Consider the following 17,444-nt stretch of genomic DNA (forward strand, 5'->3'; position numbering starts at 1 on the left):
GGCTTTTGGTACATCTTGGGTTGGGGTGTTTGTGCATGTATGTTTATGTATGTATGTATGTGAGCCTACATAGAGAAAGGAAGGCCATTTTGATATACAAGTATGTTTGTGTCTTTCGGAAACTCAGATTTTTAAGAGGATCATGGGGGCAGCAAGCTTGGAATAGAGGATGATGGTGGTGTGAAACTTGGTTCCAATTAGTCAGGGAGTTCTAGAATTTCACATAAATACCTAAAAACCAAAAGGAATGGCTGAGATGTGGAATTGAATAGGGAAGTTCAAAAATAGGAATTAGCACAAATAAAGGTGATTGGCACAAATAAAAAGCCCCACTACCAGGAGGTTCTGCAAAATCCCCTCTGAAAGTCACTGGCCCTTTTCATCTGGTTTCTAATAGCCCAGTCTAACCCAGCTTCCAGCATTTTCAGTTCCCAGCTTCCAGCGTTGGAGAACACACTTATTATTGAAACACGAACTTAATTATTTTATTCATTCATTGACTCACAGAGCTTTAAAAATAAGATTGTGCTGCTCTAGGTATATTTAATTTTATCTTACACATACAGTATATTGTGGTTAACATGTAATTTCCATTGTTCTTGTGATTTATTCTAATTGAAATAAAAAATGAAACCAAGAAATATTCTTAGTTTATGCCCTCAAAGTAATTTCTCAGAAACTGAATGAGAGAATGAAGCCTATATATACATAGATCCTCAGCATTATATAATAATTTAAGACAATGAAACATCAAACTTCTTAGTATTACATGTGAGGAAAATGAAATCTAAAAGAGATTCTAGCCTACATAAATTAATGGCAGAATTGGAAGTAGAAGTCAGGATTCCAGGTCTCATGGACATACGTGATTATGTGATTTGGTATTACCCAAACATTTAAACTACATTTGAGATGTAACAGACTTTTCTTCATGTGTTTATAGTGAACATGAAAAAATTAATCTGGATAACCTAGAAATCTCAGGCAATAGTTTAAGCCTCAAGTTGACTGAAGTAGTTGAAGCTAGCCTTTCTTAGAAATCCCAGGCATTCTTAAGTGTTAGAGGTCTCTCTTATCTGAGTATTGCTTCTACTTAAATAGTCATGCTATTAAAGATTTTTTTTAAAAAAAATTATGAATGGGTTTGATGTAATAGCTCAGGAAATTAAGATTTTAAGTGAGGAGGTTTTCCTTTTGATTCCTGTAAGTCTGGTAATACCATATTTTGATATTAAGATGTCATCCTGCTAGGTATTCTGCAAATACTTTGATATCAGGTCAGATTTTTTAAAAAAATGAACACCCTAGGATTTCTTCATCATGGCCAATTAAAAAGTTCAGAAATTAAAAATCATTTTATCCAGCAATTGATGAAGTCAAGAGTCCTAAAGAAGAGGAAGTTACGCAGTGAAGAGGTAGCTATGATTATATCCAGGATGCTTTTATTTTTCCCCAGTAATCTCTGTCTCTTGCTAGTGTCCGTATTAAATAAATACAACATACACTGTACTTTTAAAAATACCTAAAAATTCACATCTGTATACCAAATAAATTCAGGCATGCATGCACATTCTCCTTTTTAGAATGTTTTGACATAGTCTTCCAAATTTCAAATATTCTAATGCATTTAAAACAACTTCTGACTTACAGTTTTATGGTGAAGTTTGTGTTTAAACAACAACAACATACAGTTTTAAATAGCATAACTATTAGGGAAAGAATACACCTTTACGGTTTATATTTGTTAAATCTTTTTTAAATTGAACAATGGATGGAGGTTATTTTTAAGAAAAAGAATTATCAGTACAGCTATTTATGTAATAATGGCCTTTATCAAAATGGTTATTGCTAAACTTTATGTGTTAATTAAAATAAAATAGTTTTAAGGGCTATTAATGTATTCTGTTTTTACTATTTTATTTTTTGAGACGGGGTCTTAACTCTGTCATCCAGGCTGGAGTACAGTGGCGCGATCTCGGCTGACTGCAGCCTTGACCCTCCCACCTCAGCCTCCCGAGTAGCTGGGATGACAGGCGCATGCCACCACTCCCCACTAATTTTTTTTTTTTTTTTTGAGTTTTTTGTAGAAACAAGGTTTCGTCATGTTGCCCAGGCTGGTCTCAAACTGCTGGGCTCAAGCAATCTGCCTGCCTTGGTCTCCCAAAGTGGTGGGATTACAGGTGTGAGCCACGGCACCCAGCCTTTATTTTTAAGTGGCACAGTATTTTATGAAATCACTTATCTGTAGCAGAATGGTAATCTAAAATAGGTAATAACAAAATTTTTGTCTACAGAATTCAGTTACCAACTACTTTTCAAATTACTCTCTACATATTTATATTCGAACATATTCTGACTCTGAAAAATGTATTTGTTGTAAAAAATGGAAAAATATGGAAAAGAATAAGGAAAATAAAAATCACTCATAATCCTAAAAAAAAATTATTGGTCATCATTGAAGAAAGTTTTAGAACCAATAAAATAACAGCAACAACAGCTAGTACTTTTAAACACTAACTTTATGCAGGGAATCTAAGCAGTTCATACATTAATTTATTGCTATAGTATTATGTTTATTTTACAGATGAAATAGGTAAAGTTGTATGTTTACATTTACAATAGAACATATTGCATTGCGTTACATTCTTTTGGCACCAAGGTGGAGAGCATAGAATAGAGATCAGTGGAAGTGGACAGGCATGTAACATCTTATGGATAATAAAGATAAATTTGCTTCAGTTGTCATTTGACATGTCTTAGGTAGAGCTGAGACTAGGTAGAACACAGGGCCTCTCAATCCTGTAGAAATTCTCCACCACGTCCTTTAAAAGGTTTTACATTGATGATGAGGAGTCAGCTCTCATCTATGAATGTTAGTGGGGAAAAGCTGTAGAATGCATAGTCTAAATACCAGATAATCTTTTTTTTTTCCACTTTGGAATACATTATATTTGATAAAAGCAAGTATACCTTTGGATGTAAAGGTACATATAAACACTGACTTACATCTTTAACACTAGCCAGTTGGGAACTGGCATAAGGAAACTCAGAATGGATTACATGGCAATATGGAATGTTGGCCTGGTCCCACATTTGAGCTAAGATGTTAATTCTAATTTTAGTCTCCTCAGAATTCTATATACTCCGTAGCTTGAAACAGGTTTCCAACTGGAACTATTTTTTTTTCCCCAAGGTTATTTTCACATCTACATTTGTTTGACTCTAGATCTTGGAACTAGTCTATATCAAGTTCCTTTGGGGACACAAAATTGCAAATCTTTTGTTCAAAGAGCAAAATTGTTTTAAAAGGTAACACTCTTTCTCATATATTCTTAATAAGCCTTCACAACTTATAGTATGTTGAGGAAACTGAGGCTTAATTGAATCGCTTGCTAAAGTTTAAAGGTTAAAAGTTATGGTAAGTGAGAGGTGGGACTAGTAAGGTGTATTCTGACTGACTCTTGATCTTTCCACAACAAAACAGTCTCAAACTGTGTGGCCTAAAAATGATTTTGTAAATATTAGAGATGGGTGTTGAACAAGAACAGATATTATTTAAATCTAAAGACTAAATTCACAGAATGGGACCCTAAAGTTGAAGATACCCAGAAGATAATTTCAGCTAGTTTTGTCAAACTCTTTGACTGCAATCCCTAGTATTTTACATAGCATCCCAGTACATGCATATCCGTCTGATATCTAATTGAAACAGAAGTTTCACAAAACAGTAGGTGTCCATTACTTTGTGGAATGCATTCTGATTTTCCCATTGCTGATTGCAAACCACTAAATGGATTAGACTACCCACTAATGAGTTGCAGGTGACAAGTTTGAAAAAAACAGTGCTCTAGGGCAACCTGACCTGATGCGTTAATTTATGAGATTTTATTTTTTATAGACAGACTAGATTGTCCAAATGAGTATTATTACCTTAACTACTATTGTGCTGTATTACAGTTGTTTCAATGATTATTGCATTTTTCAAAACCATTTTTAAAACTCTGTTTGGAATAGTTGGAATAACCTGAACACATTTAATATCCTGTTTTGGTAAATTTTCATCTCCAAGATTAAAATTTTTTAACCAGCCAACAGATGTTTGAAGGCAAGTTAGGAGATATGATGGATACTGGATACAGTATCCATCCATGTACTAGATACAGTATCTGTCCATGTACTGGATACAGTCGTACTGTTAGTAAATTTTAGATACATAAAACAAAATGCAGTATAGACAGTTAATATTGCTAGTGTTGATTTTGTGATTAATCTCAATGAGGTTAATTACTGCATATTCATAATTCTATAGGTACACAAGAATATTTGGTAAAAGATTTATAGTTGAAAAAATGCTAGACACTAAAGTTTGATAACTTACAATTTAAGAGTAAGGGCCGGGTGCGGTGGCTCACGCCTGTAATCCCAGCACTTTGGGAGGCCAAGGTGGGAGGATCATGAGGTCAGGAGTTCGAGACCAGCCTGACCAACATGGTGAAACCCCGTCTCTACTAAAAATAAAAAATGTAGCCAGGTGTAGTGGCACCTGCCTGTAAACCCAGCTACTCAGGAGGCTGAGGCAGGAGAATCACTTGAACCAGGAGGCAGAGGTTGCAGTGAGCTGATACCGCGCCACTGCACTCCAGCCTGGGCAACAGAGTGAGACTTCATCCCAAAAAAAAAAAAAAAAAAAAAAAAAGGACGTGAGTAAGGTTATGTCTCACCTACTTTTAAGGAAATGTGAATATAAGATGGGTTCTAACCCATTAAAAGGTGGTAATTTGTACTAAGTCCTATTGTGAGAGATCATAAACTGCTTTACTATTCAATGTACTTTTCTTAATTGAAATATTTTACTTATGACAGTAGATATTAAGACTTAACTCTTGAGTTTCTATTCTAATAAAAATAAAGGACTACTAATGGACAATTTTGAGGTCAGACTTCTACTCCATTGTTTTTGCTGAAAGTATTTAGCTGCTTTTCCATGTCCTAACTGTGTAGTCCAGACTTGTTAACACACAAGTAATAAAATCTTAATTAACTGTATGTTAATTTTGTAATAAATCAGTAAAGTTCGTAAGCTTTTTACTATGCTGGTATCTTTTGTGTCTTTTTCATTATCATTAAGACTGAATCTTTGTCTTCACTGGCTTTTAATCAGTTTGCTTTCTGTTTCCATTTACATACAAAAAGTCAAAAATTTGTATTTGTTTCCTAACCCTACTCCTTGTTTTTATTTTGCCTTTTTCTTGATACTAGCAGTCATCTTCTTTTCATGTTTGTCTTTTCAATCACTAGCTAGAGATGATCGCTATGGAAAATCCTGCAGACTTGAAGAAGCAGTTGTATGTGGAATTTGAAGGAGAACAAGGAGTTGATGAAGGAGGTGTTTCCAAAGAATTTTTTCAGCTGGTTGTGGAGGAAATCTTCAATCCAGATATTGGTAAATAGTTTAGTAATGTGATTATGGTATCATATTGTCTTTTTGAGTTAGTTATTTGTTTATCTTAGTTGATAAATATTCTCAGCTATGAAGAGCAGCAAAAGAAGGATTTGGTATGGATTACCCGGAATCACACATCATGACTGAATTTGTAGGTTTTAGGGACTGATTTGTATCACTAATTTATTCAAATTCTTCTATTTCTTAGAAGGAATATTCTAATGAAGGAAATTATCTCTTTGGTAAATTGAATCGAAAGCACTTTAGAATGGTACGTTGGAACAGTTGGAGGGATTTCTTTGCTTTTTGTTGTCTAAAACCATCATCAAACTCACGGTTTTCCTGACCTGTGAACTTCAAAGAACAATGATTTGAAGAGTGTTGAGAGACTGTCTCACAAGTATGTCATGCTCAAAGTTAAGAAACACTAGCTGATATCACATGAAGGTTTATTTGCTATGGGATTTATTGGGGCTTAATATAGGTAATGTTTCCCCCAAACTTTTTGAACTCCAGAACTCTTTTTCTGCCCTACCAGAAGAGTTGTTGTTGAACACAGTTCGGGAAAGGCTGATGGGATATGGACATTTGAAAGTGAAGGATCAGAATTTTAGTTTTTGCCCTTTTGTGATAAAGTAGAACAGGGAAAAGATGCAGTCTTTTGGGTAGTCTACTTAACTGCATAATTCTCAACTGGTTTAGTTTCTACTGTAAATACAACCACTTAGTAACTGAACTTTCTTACATTTAAAATTGAATACATGACAATTATAGGAAAAGGTTTCCACTGAAGGTACCATCAGAATTGTGAGGAGTATGCGTAGAATAATGTATGTCATTTCCCTTCAGCTTTGAGATTTGAGCTGTTATAGCCTGTTGATTCTAATTGAGTTGACCTTTCTATTACTGTTCTTAGTCACACACACACACCCCCTTTATCTATAGTCTAGCTAGTGTTTTATTAATAACTAAAAAACTATGCCATTTGTATGTAGTTTGTTCTAAGTAAATCAAAGATACATAAGACCGTGCCCTTTTTTTGAGATACAAAATTATAAACTTCATAAGGTTCTTAAATTTGGTAAACCTTAGCTCTAGCTTTTGATGTATCTAGAAATGTTAAACCTTAGCTATAAAGCATACTGCATTATATGCAGAAATGCTTGTAAGAAAAAACATAGATTAAGCAGTTCCAGTAAGGTAACTGAAGTGATGGCAGTAGAAGTATCAAAAAGGAATATTTTACAGGAGGTTATGGTGCTTTTCTCCCTGGAACATGAGAAAATGTGCCTAAAATGGAACTTCAGAGTTATATTCTGATTAACTTATAGCTTATAACTCTTGGTTCCAAGGAAGGGCATTTGTGACATTTTATCAAATTCATTAATTTTTTAGACACACCATTGCCAACTTGAACAAATTTATTAATTGTAATTACTTGTCAGCTGTTCTTGATCCTGTTAATACCATATTTATAACTGAAAGCATTTCCATGGATATTGTAACTTGGCCTGTAAAAGATGTTTAGATAGAAACCATGAAACTCAAATATGAATTGTTTAATTTTCAAACCATTTTGCATTCAGAAAATGTCCTAGGCTTAATTCATGCATCTAGTGATCGAGGAAACATGTTAAAGCTCCATATTTTTAAACTTAAAGTGATAATAACATTTTCAAAGATTTTAAAATTCTTAAAAACTCTCGTTAAAATACTTATATACTGTATAATTTGATTTCTGATTTCTAAGCTCCACTTTTCTATTGGAAATTACAGATTTTTTTTCAGACTTAATTCTTAAGATGTTTTCATTGTTTCACAGTAGAAACTAAACATTTAGTAAAACGAAAAAATTCTAAATTCAATTAAAATTTCTTTTCCCTAGTCATTTAAAAGGGAAGAAATCAATTTTTAGTAGTACTCATTCAGATAAAACCAAAGATTCCAATTTTCCTTTTTTTAAGTCTTATTTTTTGGTGGAGGGAGGCAGGATCTGGCTCTGATGCCCAGGCTGGAGTGTAGTGGCTCTATCTTGGCTCACTGCAACCTCCACCTCCCAGGTTCAAGACTCAAACCATCCTCATGCATCAACCTCTCAAGTAGCTGAGACTACGGGCACATGCTACCACACCCAGCTTATTTTTGTGTTTTTGTAGAGATGGGGTTTCGCCATCTTGCCCAGGCTGGTCTTGAACTCCTGAGCTCAAGTGATCTGCCTGCCTCAGTATCCCCAAAGTGCTGGGATTACAGGTGTGAACTACCACACCCGGCCCCAATTTTCCAATGAGTGATATAAAAAAGGCCTGTACGCAGACGCCTGTAGTCCCAACTATTCCGGAGGCTGAGGCCGGAGAATGGCATGAACCCGGGAGGTGGAGCTTGCAGTAAGCCGAGTTCGCACCACTGCACTCCAACCTGGGCGACAGAGTGAGACTCTGTCTCAAAAAAAAATAAAAAAAAAGGCCTCCGTGATTGAGGATTGCATAGTGAAGACCATGTGAAATTGAAAGACTACTAAACTACTATTCTTTTTACATATTAGCCCATAATTAATGTGTATTAAATAGCTTTGTTTATCTAAGTTCATCAGATTTATCCAAGTTTATGTATTTTAGATCATTTGATTTTATTAGGAAAATGCTAGAAAAATTTCATGGCACCATTGTCTGTTTTTGAAAAAACAAACCTTTCCTTACTGTGATTAAAAATTGTTTTTTAGGCCAGGCGTGGTGGCTCACGCCTGTAATCCCAGCACTTTGGGAGGCTGAGGCGGGCAGATCACGAGGTCAAGAGATGGAGACCATCCTGGCAAACATGGTGAAACCCCTTCTCTACTAAAAATAAAAAATTAGCTGGGCGTGGTGATGCACGCCTATAGTCTCAGCTACTCAGGAGGCTGAGGCAGGAGAATCTCTTGAACCTAGGAGGCGGAGGTTGCAGTCAGCTGAAATCGTGCCACTCCAGTCCAGCCTGGGCGACACAGCAAGATTCCATCTCAAGAAAAAAAATAAAAAATTGTTTTCAAAAATAGTACGTGTAGTACAAATATAAGTAATTATATTTTTATAAATGAAACACTTTCAAAATATAGCCATTTTTTGGTTTTTTTATGTTTATTTTTCAGCTATGGGTGGATAAAGTATGAATATAACTTTTCTTACGTTACAGTAGAAAATTAGAAAGCTTGAATTTAATGAACGTATTTTTCTACTCGATGCCACCAAATTACTTACTACTTTATTCCTTTGGCTTCATAAAATTACATATCACTGTTCACCCCAATTTATAACAGTTAGATATATGTGGACATTGTTTTCTCAAGTGCTAATATAATAGAAATCAATGTTGCATGCCTAATTATATATATTTTAAATGTTTTATATGCATAATTATTTTAAATTTACATTTGTGTTATCATTCCTTAGTAAAATACAAAAGTAATGTATTTTAAAAAATCATTTCTTACAGGTATGTTCACATACGATGAATCTACAAAATTGTTTTGGTTTAATCCGTCTTCTTTTGAAACTGAGGGTCAGTTTACTCTGATTGGCATAGTACTGGGTCTGGCTATTTACAATAACTGTATACTGGATGTACATTTTCCCATGGTTGTCTACAGAAAGCTAATGGGGAAAAAAGGAACTTTTCGTGACTTGGGAGACTCTCACCCAGTAAGTTGTCATTTTTTAATTCAGTCTCTTAGATTTTATTTAAATGCAAAAATACAATTTATTTATATCAAAATTTTCAAGTTTTTGTTTAGAATCTTTGTTGATACTTTTATCAATAAGATAATGTTTTAATCTGACCGAAGTACGACAAACACTTAAAATCTCAAAGGGGGACATTTTTATATATTGCTGTCAGCACAGAGCTTTTTAAAGATTGATTCCATAGAGAAGTGTTTCTAAACATTTTGTTTGTGCTTTAGTGAAATCTTAAGAGATAGGTAAAATAAGAGCAGCCCTGGCTAAGGGTCTTGGTAGCTACAATGAGTGTGCCTGCTGCCACCCCCACCCCCACCTTGAGACACCACAGAATTTCTTATAGAGCACAGTGTGAAATCTGTTGCTAAATTGGTGGTGTGGAGTTTCTCAGCAGAGAATGGAACATCACAGTGACTGACAGTCTTTCTTTTATAGGTTGGAAACTATTTGGGGGACTGGAAGGATACTGTCTACACTTTTTACAATTTTTATTGATAAGATTTTTGTTATCTTCTAAGAAGAGTGATATAAATTATTTGTTGTATTTTGTAGTTCTATGGTGGCCTCAATTTACCATTTCTGGTTGCTAGGTTCTATATCAGAGTTTAAAAGATTTATTGGAGTATGAAGGGAATGTGGAAGACGACATGATGATCACTTTCCAGATATCACAGACAGATCTTTTTGGTAACCCAATGATGTATGATCTAAAGGAAAATGGTGATAAAATTCCAATTACAAATGAAAACAGGAAGGTAATAAATATTTTTATGTCATGTTTTGTCTCTAACAATTTCAAAGCATGTATGCTTATAATTTTTAAAGAAGTATCTAATACAGTCTGTACAAAAAAAAACACACAAATCAAGTAACCAAGTTTATGTAAATGCTAGAGTCCAGTTTTCTAAATCTTGAATATAAGCTGGTATGAAAGCACACAGTTGGGCACTAAAGCCCCTTTTAGAGAAAGAGGACATGAAACAGGAGATAGTCAATAGCTAAGTGTGGTTGTAGGATAAAGCAAGAAGCAGGGTGTTTCCTGTATTAAGCTGTAAACAGGAACCTCATGATTCAGGTCTTTATCACAGAACAAATAAAAATTACATTTAATTTACACATGTATATCCTGTTTGTGATATAAGTACATTTCTGAAAAGTATTCTTTACATTAGATTTGGGTTTCTGTCAACTAAAATGTGTTCATCTGGAATGGGGATAACCCAGAACATAACAAGGAAAACATTAGGACAAATACATAGTATACCTTTAAGAAACATATTTATATTGATATAATTTTTTGATTAAATATTATACACACTAAGGGTACAAAGCACATTTTCCTTTTATGATTTGATACAGTAGTTTATGTGTCAGTCAGTAGTTCCACATTTTTGCTGAACTGGATACAGTAGGCAGCTTACCAAATATTCTGTGGTAGAAAACATGGGACTTCCTGATTTGATTAAATCAAATACATTATACTCTCTTAAAACGGTGGCATTTATAAATAGATGGGTACATGATTTAAATGTGTCTGTCTGCATACCTAGTTGAGCGAACCTAAAGAATTTTCTGTGTCTCCAGCATTTATATTCAGTTCTGTTTAATACATTGTCAAAATTGACATTTATATGTATGACAGTTGTATGTATATGGCCTTTTCATAGTTTAATATTGGCCATAACAGAGAATTGTGAAATTGTAAGAAGTAGTTTTCTTTGTAGGTGTAAAATTGAATTTTTAAGAATATTCTTGAATGTTTTTTTCTTGGAAAAATTAAAAAGCTATGCAGCCCAATAACTTGTGTTTTGTTTGCATAGCATATTATAAGAAGTTCTTGTGATTAATGTTTTCTACAGGAATTTGTCAATCTTTATTCTGACTACATTCTCAATAAATCAGTAGAAAAACAGTTCAAGGCTTTTCGGAGAGGTTTTCATATGGTGACCAATGAATCTCCCTTAAAGTACTTATTCAGACCAGAAGAAATTGAATTGCTTATATGTGGAAGCCGGGTAAGAAAGCAGGTGTCTGCAGAAAGTCATGTATCAATTTATTGTTTGTAATGATACAGTAGTATAGCAGATACTAAGACATATTTTCTTAAATTTGCAGAATCTAGATTTCCAAGCATTAGAAGAAACTACAGAATATGACGGTGGCTATACCAGGGACTCTGTTCTGATTAGGTGAGGTACTTAATTCTTCAAAGGAAGATTTGATTCACCAAAGGGGTGTGTGATTTTGCTTCTGACCTTTATCTCTAGGCACTAATTCCCAAATAAGCAAACTCACAAATTGTTACCTATATACTTAGATTTGTGTTTGTAATATAATCACCGTTTTTCAGAGCTAATCTTGTGATTGCTTTCATGAATGAAGTGTTGTTATATGTAAGTCTCATGTGTTCTCCTGCATTTGGGGTATGGATTATCTAGTATTTCTCACTGGCTAAGAGTATGCTTACTGCTGGTTAGAAGATAATTCAAATAAGGCTACCACTTCTGCATATTTTTCCTTTCTGTTGAACTCTGCATTTGTGAACTACATGGCTACCCAGGATCAAGCACCTTTTGAGTGAAATGGTACAGTCTTTTATTTAATTCTTAAGATAATATGTCCAGATACATAGTAGTATTTCCATTTTACACCTTAAGAAACTGAGCTCTGAATTCTCACAGAAAGATGTAGAGGCTCCCAATTCTATCTGCTTTTAAGCAAATGCCCTTGCTACTGTACTGTCTACTTCTGTGTACTATGCCATCCAATTCTGAAAGACATAGGCTTCCCTATCCCCTACTGAGACTGGTTCAAGAGACAAAAATACCCTTTTGGCAGCCACTGATGGATTGCAGTGAGAAGGTATGTAAACAGGTACCTTCCTGGAAGTTGTCTCCCAAGGCTATTGCTCTAAGACTCAAGTATATAAACACTAGAATGAATATCAACTCTAGCAGTAAATGTTATTTTTATATTACAGTTGACCCTTGAACGATGCAGCTGTGAACTTCATGGGTCCTCTAACATGCAGATTTTTTTTCTCAACTAAGGGCCGATCCAGTATTGGTGGGACTCAGAAGCTGCATATACAGAGGGCTGACTTTCATACACACCAGGTCCGCAGGGCCAACTGCGGAACTTGAGTGTGCATGGATTTTGGTATACACAAGCAGTCCGGGAACCAATCCCTGTCACGTATACCAAGAGATGGCTGTATGTTACGTTATATTCATTTGTTCTGTTATTTTATAAGGTTCTTCATTGTAGTTTGTGGGAATTCACCAGTATTTCTTCTTTTTGGTGCACCTTTGGTCATTTCTGGCAGCAGTGGTAAATGTATTTACTCTTAGCAACCTCTATGCTGCTACCTATTCAGTTTCAAAGGTGATTCATTAAAGGGCACAAGGAGTATAACAGCAATATCTCTGTAATATGATTGATCATAGATATAATTTCTAATAGTTATGAAGTCATATCTTGATGCATCTCTGAGAATAGTTGAACATATCTTATGCTATTCTTTATAGAGAAATTATCTTTGAAATTAAAGTCTTTCATTTCTAGCTTTTTATAACAACATAATCCCTACTTGGTGTGTATCTTAAGGTCATTTTTAAATATATGATTTGAAGGGCAAGCTAGTGTTATGTGAAAAATGACAGATAAAGTAGCTTCCAACTCATCATCAGAGTTGATGATATTCTAAACCTTTTCTAACTAAATTCAGCTTATTTTTCTCAATATAAATATGATGAAAATATTAATTCATTAAATAGTCTACAAGTATTCGGTAGTTGAAGACTTAAAATAGTGCTTGTAATAACAGGAGAAAAAGGACAATACAGGTATATATCACTTTATTGCACTTTGCAGATACTTTGTGATTTTGGTGGCAACCCTGCATCAAGCAGGTCTGCCAGCACCATTTTTCCAAGAAAATGTGCTCACTTCATTAGCATTTTTAGCAATGATTTTAAATTAAGATAATGTACTTATTTTTAGGCAATGCTATTACACACTTGACTACAGTATAGTGTAAACATAACTTCTGTAAGCACTGGGAAACAAAAAAATGTGTGTGACTCACTTTACTGCCATAATCACTTTATTTGCCATAGTCTAAAACTGAACTGGCAGTATCTCTGGGGTATGCCTGTATAGATATTTTGGTTGGTATTATTGTTGCAGAATTCATAAAAATAACAGCGAGGCTGCTTAATATATTTCAGCTAAAAATTGCCAGCATAATTAATAGTAAACCACTAGAAATAAGATTTTGTTAATTTTTTTTTTTTTTTTTGAAACAGTCTTGCTCCGTCATTCAGGCTGGAGTACAGTTTGGCGTGGTCTCAGCTCATTGCAACCTCCGCTTTCCGGGTTCAGGTGATTCTCCTGCCTCAGTCTCCTGAGTAGCTAGGGTTACAGATGCACACCACTACGCCTGGCTAATGTTTGTATTTTTAGTAGAGATACGGTTTTGCCATGTTGGCCAGGCTGGTCTCAAACTCCTGACCTCAGGTGATCCGCCCGCCTTGGCTTCCTACAGTGCTGGGATTACAGGCGTGAGCCACCGTGCCTAGCAAAATCAACTCTGAATCTGAATCAAACCTTTGAAACAAAAATTACCAATCAAAAAAACGTGCAGTCCCTGCCCCTAACTTTGAAAACGTGACAAGGAAGGACATTTGGAAAGATGTCTCTAAGCAGTCAACAAGAAATGAAATCAGGGAGAGCTCTTTCAGCAACTGAAAAATACATGCAAAACAGCCCGAGGCGGACAGTTCACCCGAAGCCAGGAGTTTGAGATTAGCCTGGCCAACATGGTGAAACCCTGTCTCTACTAAATATACAAAAATTAGCTGGGTGTGGTGGCAGCCACCTGTAATCCCAGCTCCTCAGGAGGCTGAGGCAGGAGAATCTCTTGAACCTAGGAGGCGGAGGTTGCGGTGAGCCTAGATCACGCCACTGCACTCCAGCCTGGGCAACAAAGTGAGACTCTGTCTCAAAAAAAACAAAAAACAGATTCAGACTTTATTTCCTTCCCAAATACTTCATAGATGTTGGTTTACAGGAATAACTTAAAGTCTCACTTGCTTTCTGTCTTTTCTAGTAATTTTTATCATGGATTCTGATTGCCTAGATCTGCTAATTCATTAAGGGTTGCAAAATTGTGATATTTGAATTCTTTATTCCTCCTTCCTTTATTACCTGTAATACTTCTTAAGAAAAACTCTTTCTCATCAACTCTGACTACCCTAAATTACAGATCCACATATAGGACCTGTATACATGTATATAAATATGTACATATCAGATACAATAATGCTTAATTCTTTCCCATTATTTACTAATTTTCAAAATAATGTGATTCCCTAACTGCTCTCTAAATGTTAATCAATGTGGTGGTAATAATGGTGGTGTCGATGTTGTGTGGGGTAAAATTTTAATACAGTGAAATACGCAGGGCTTAACTGGGTTCGTTTTTAAAAATTATGTAACCATATTTCAGTCAAGGTATAGACTTATGTCCATTAACACAGAGTTCCCATGTTTTCCCTTCCAGTGAATCTCTGTCCCCCATTAGAACAGACAATAACTGTCCTAATTGCTGTCACTGTACATTACTTTTGTCTGCTCTAGAATTCCTTATGAATGGAATCTTATATACTTGTACTGCATCGAGACTCTTTAGATTCATCCATGTTATTGCATTGATTTATAGTGCCTTTAAAAAAATTATGGAGTACTGTTGCATTATATGAATACGCAAAATGTGTTTTTTTACCTGTTGGTAGACAGTTGGATTGTTTCCAGTTTGGAACTATTGTGAATAAAGCTGTCTAGTCTTATTGTGGAAATGTTTTATTTCTCCTGGGCAAACGTGTAGGAGTGGAGTTTCTAAAGCATATAGTAGGTACATATTTAACTAAAAGTGTCTTTTCCTCATTTTTTTTTTTTTTTTTTTTTTTTGAGACGGAGTCTTGCTCTGTCCCCCAGGCTGGAGTGCAGTGGCGCGATCTCAGCTCACTGCAAGCTCCGCCTCCTGGGTTTACGCCATTCTCCTGCCTCAGCCTCCCGAGTAGCTGGGACTACAGGCGTCCGCCACCTCGCCCGGCTACTTTTTTGTGTTTTTAGTAGAGACGGGGTTTCACCGTGTTAGCCAGGATGGTCTCGATCTCCTGACCTTGTGATCCGCCCGCCTCGGCCTCCCAAAGTGCTGGGATTGCAGGCTTGAGCCACCGCGCCCGGCCTTCCTCATTTTTAATATTGGATTTTTGTATTTCTATTGACTATAGATATTTTCTTAAAATATAGCATTATGCCTTATCTTTAGTTTGCTTTTTTTTTGGTGTCAGTTATCTTTGATCAGCAGTGGTCCAAAAATATTAAGTAGAAAATGCCATGAATAACTCAGAGTTTTTGATGTGTGTGTGTGTTGGTGGGTGTGGGTTGGGGAGGGAGGGTTGGTTGGTTGGTTGGTTGGTTTTTTTTTTTTAAGAGACAAAGTCTCTATCATCCAGGCTGGAGTGCAGTAGCATGACTACAGGTTATTATAAACTGAAACTCGTGGGCTCATGCAGTCTTCTTACCTCAGCCTTCTGAGTAGCTGATACCACAGTTGTGCAGCTAATTTTTAGTTTTTTTATTTTGTTTTGTTTTGTTTGTTTTTGTAGAAACAGGGTCTCACTGTGTTGCCCAGGCTGGTTTCAAACCCCTGGACTCTAGCAATCCTTCCACCTCAGCCTTCCAAAGTGCTGGGATTACAGGTGTGAGCCACTGCGCCCAGCCAACAACTCTTAAGTTTTAAAATACATGCTATTCTGAGTAACATGGTGAAATCTCCCACCTTTCCACCCAGGGTATGAATTATCCTTTTTCCAGTATATCCATGTTGTCTAGACTACCCACCACTTTGAGTCTATTGGTCAGATCGACTGTTGCAGTATCGCATGATTGTGTTCAAGTAACCCTCATTTTACTTAATAATGGCCCTGAAGCACAAGAGCAGTGATGTTGGAAATTCGAATATGCCAAAGAGAAGCTGGGGAAAGTGCCTCCTTTAAGGAAAGAATTTAAAAATCATATGTTGAGGTTGCTAAAATCTGTGGTAAAAATGAGTATTTATGAAATTGTGAAGAAGGAAAAATAAATCATGAATGGTATATACAGGGTTTTTGCAATTTCAGACATCTGCTGGAGGTCTTGGAAAGCATTCCCCATGGGTAAGTGGGGAATACCGTATATTCTATATAAAAGGCCCATTTCTGATACGTAGTTTATGATTATTTTCTCCAAGTCTGTGGCTTCATTTTCTTAAGTGTATTCTGGTGAGCAGAAAGTATTAATTTTTGAAGTCTAATTGATTTTTTCTTTTATGTTTTTTTGTCCTTTTATATCTTTGCCTAGCCCAAAGGCACAAATATCTTATTTTTTCTTCTAATACTACAATATAGGTTTAAATTTTATGTGTAAATCTGTGATCCACCACCAGTAAATTTTTGTGATGCTGTTAGATAGTGGATGTCATTCATTTTCTAAATAGTTTTATTTATTTGTTCCAGTACCATGTGTTAAAGAGACTTCTCTTTCCCCATTGAATTGCTTTTGCACCTTTGTTGAAAATCAATCTGTGTGTGAGCCTTGTTTCTGGAATCTCCATTCTGTTCTATTAATTTGTTTGGTCCTTTTGCCAAAACGACACTGTTATAGTTACTGCAGCTTCAAATCAGATGCTGTGAGTCCCACAACTTTTTCATTAGGTTGCTTTGACTCTTTTATTTGCATATAAATATTAGAATCAGTTAATTTTTACAAATGAAAAAAAGGGCAAAGCCTGCAGAGATTTTGATTTGGGTTGCTTTGATCGGGGTAGGTCAATTTGGAGAGAATTCACATTTTAACAATATATTCTTCCAATCCTTGAACACCGTACCTCTCTCCATTTATTTAAATGTTTGTTAGTTTATCTCAGCACTGTTTTATAAAGTTTTTAATGTTGAAATCATGTACTCTTTGGTTAGGAATACATTTAAAATATGTTTCTAATGCTATTAGTGGTATTTTTAAATACTGCTTTTCACTTGTTTTTTACTACTATATTGAAATAAAATTGATTTTTATATATTGACCTTGTATCCTATAACCTTTCTAAATTGATGTATTCTAGTAGTTATTTAGTAGATTTCATAGGGTTTTCTGGTAACCAGCTATGTCATCTACAAATCAAGACAAGTTTCTTTCTTTCCAATCTTTATGTGATTTATTACTGTTCCTCTGTTGCATTGGCTAGA

The 17,444-nt window shown here is 35.3% G+C and overlaps 1 protein-coding gene across 27 annotated transcripts in view; it reads left to right on the forward strand.

Annotated features, from left to right (window-relative positions):
* The window catches only part of UBE3A (ubiquitin protein ligase E3A), a 100,504-nt gene that overhangs the window by 71,949 nt on the left and 11,111 nt on the right, over window positions 1-17,444 (forward strand). For 21 of the 27 annotated variants that reach the window (XM_025389840.1, XM_025389839.1, XM_025389833.1 and 18 more), the window contains 5 exons: window positions 5,299-5,443; window positions 8,912-9,117; window positions 9,744-9,908; window positions 11,013-11,168; window positions 11,269-11,342. In XM_025389840.1, coding sequence (XP_025245625.1) covers window positions 5,299-5,443; window positions 8,912-9,117; window positions 9,744-9,908; window positions 11,013-11,168; window positions 11,269-11,342 — 746 coding nt within the window. The remainder of the gene's footprint in view (window positions 1-5,298; window positions 5,444-8,911; window positions 9,118-9,743; window positions 9,909-11,012; window positions 11,169-11,268; window positions 11,343-17,444) is intronic. The other 6 variants (XM_025389850.1, XM_025389854.1, XM_025389856.1 and 3 more) reach the window with 3 other exon arrangements.

The sequence above is a fragment of the Theropithecus gelada genome, chromosome 7a, assembly GCF_003255815.1.
Source record: "Theropithecus gelada isolate Dixy chromosome 7a, Tgel_1.0, whole genome shotgun sequence".
Classification (NCBI taxonomy): domain Eukaryota; kingdom Metazoa; phylum Chordata; class Mammalia; order Primates; family Cercopithecidae; genus Theropithecus; species Theropithecus gelada.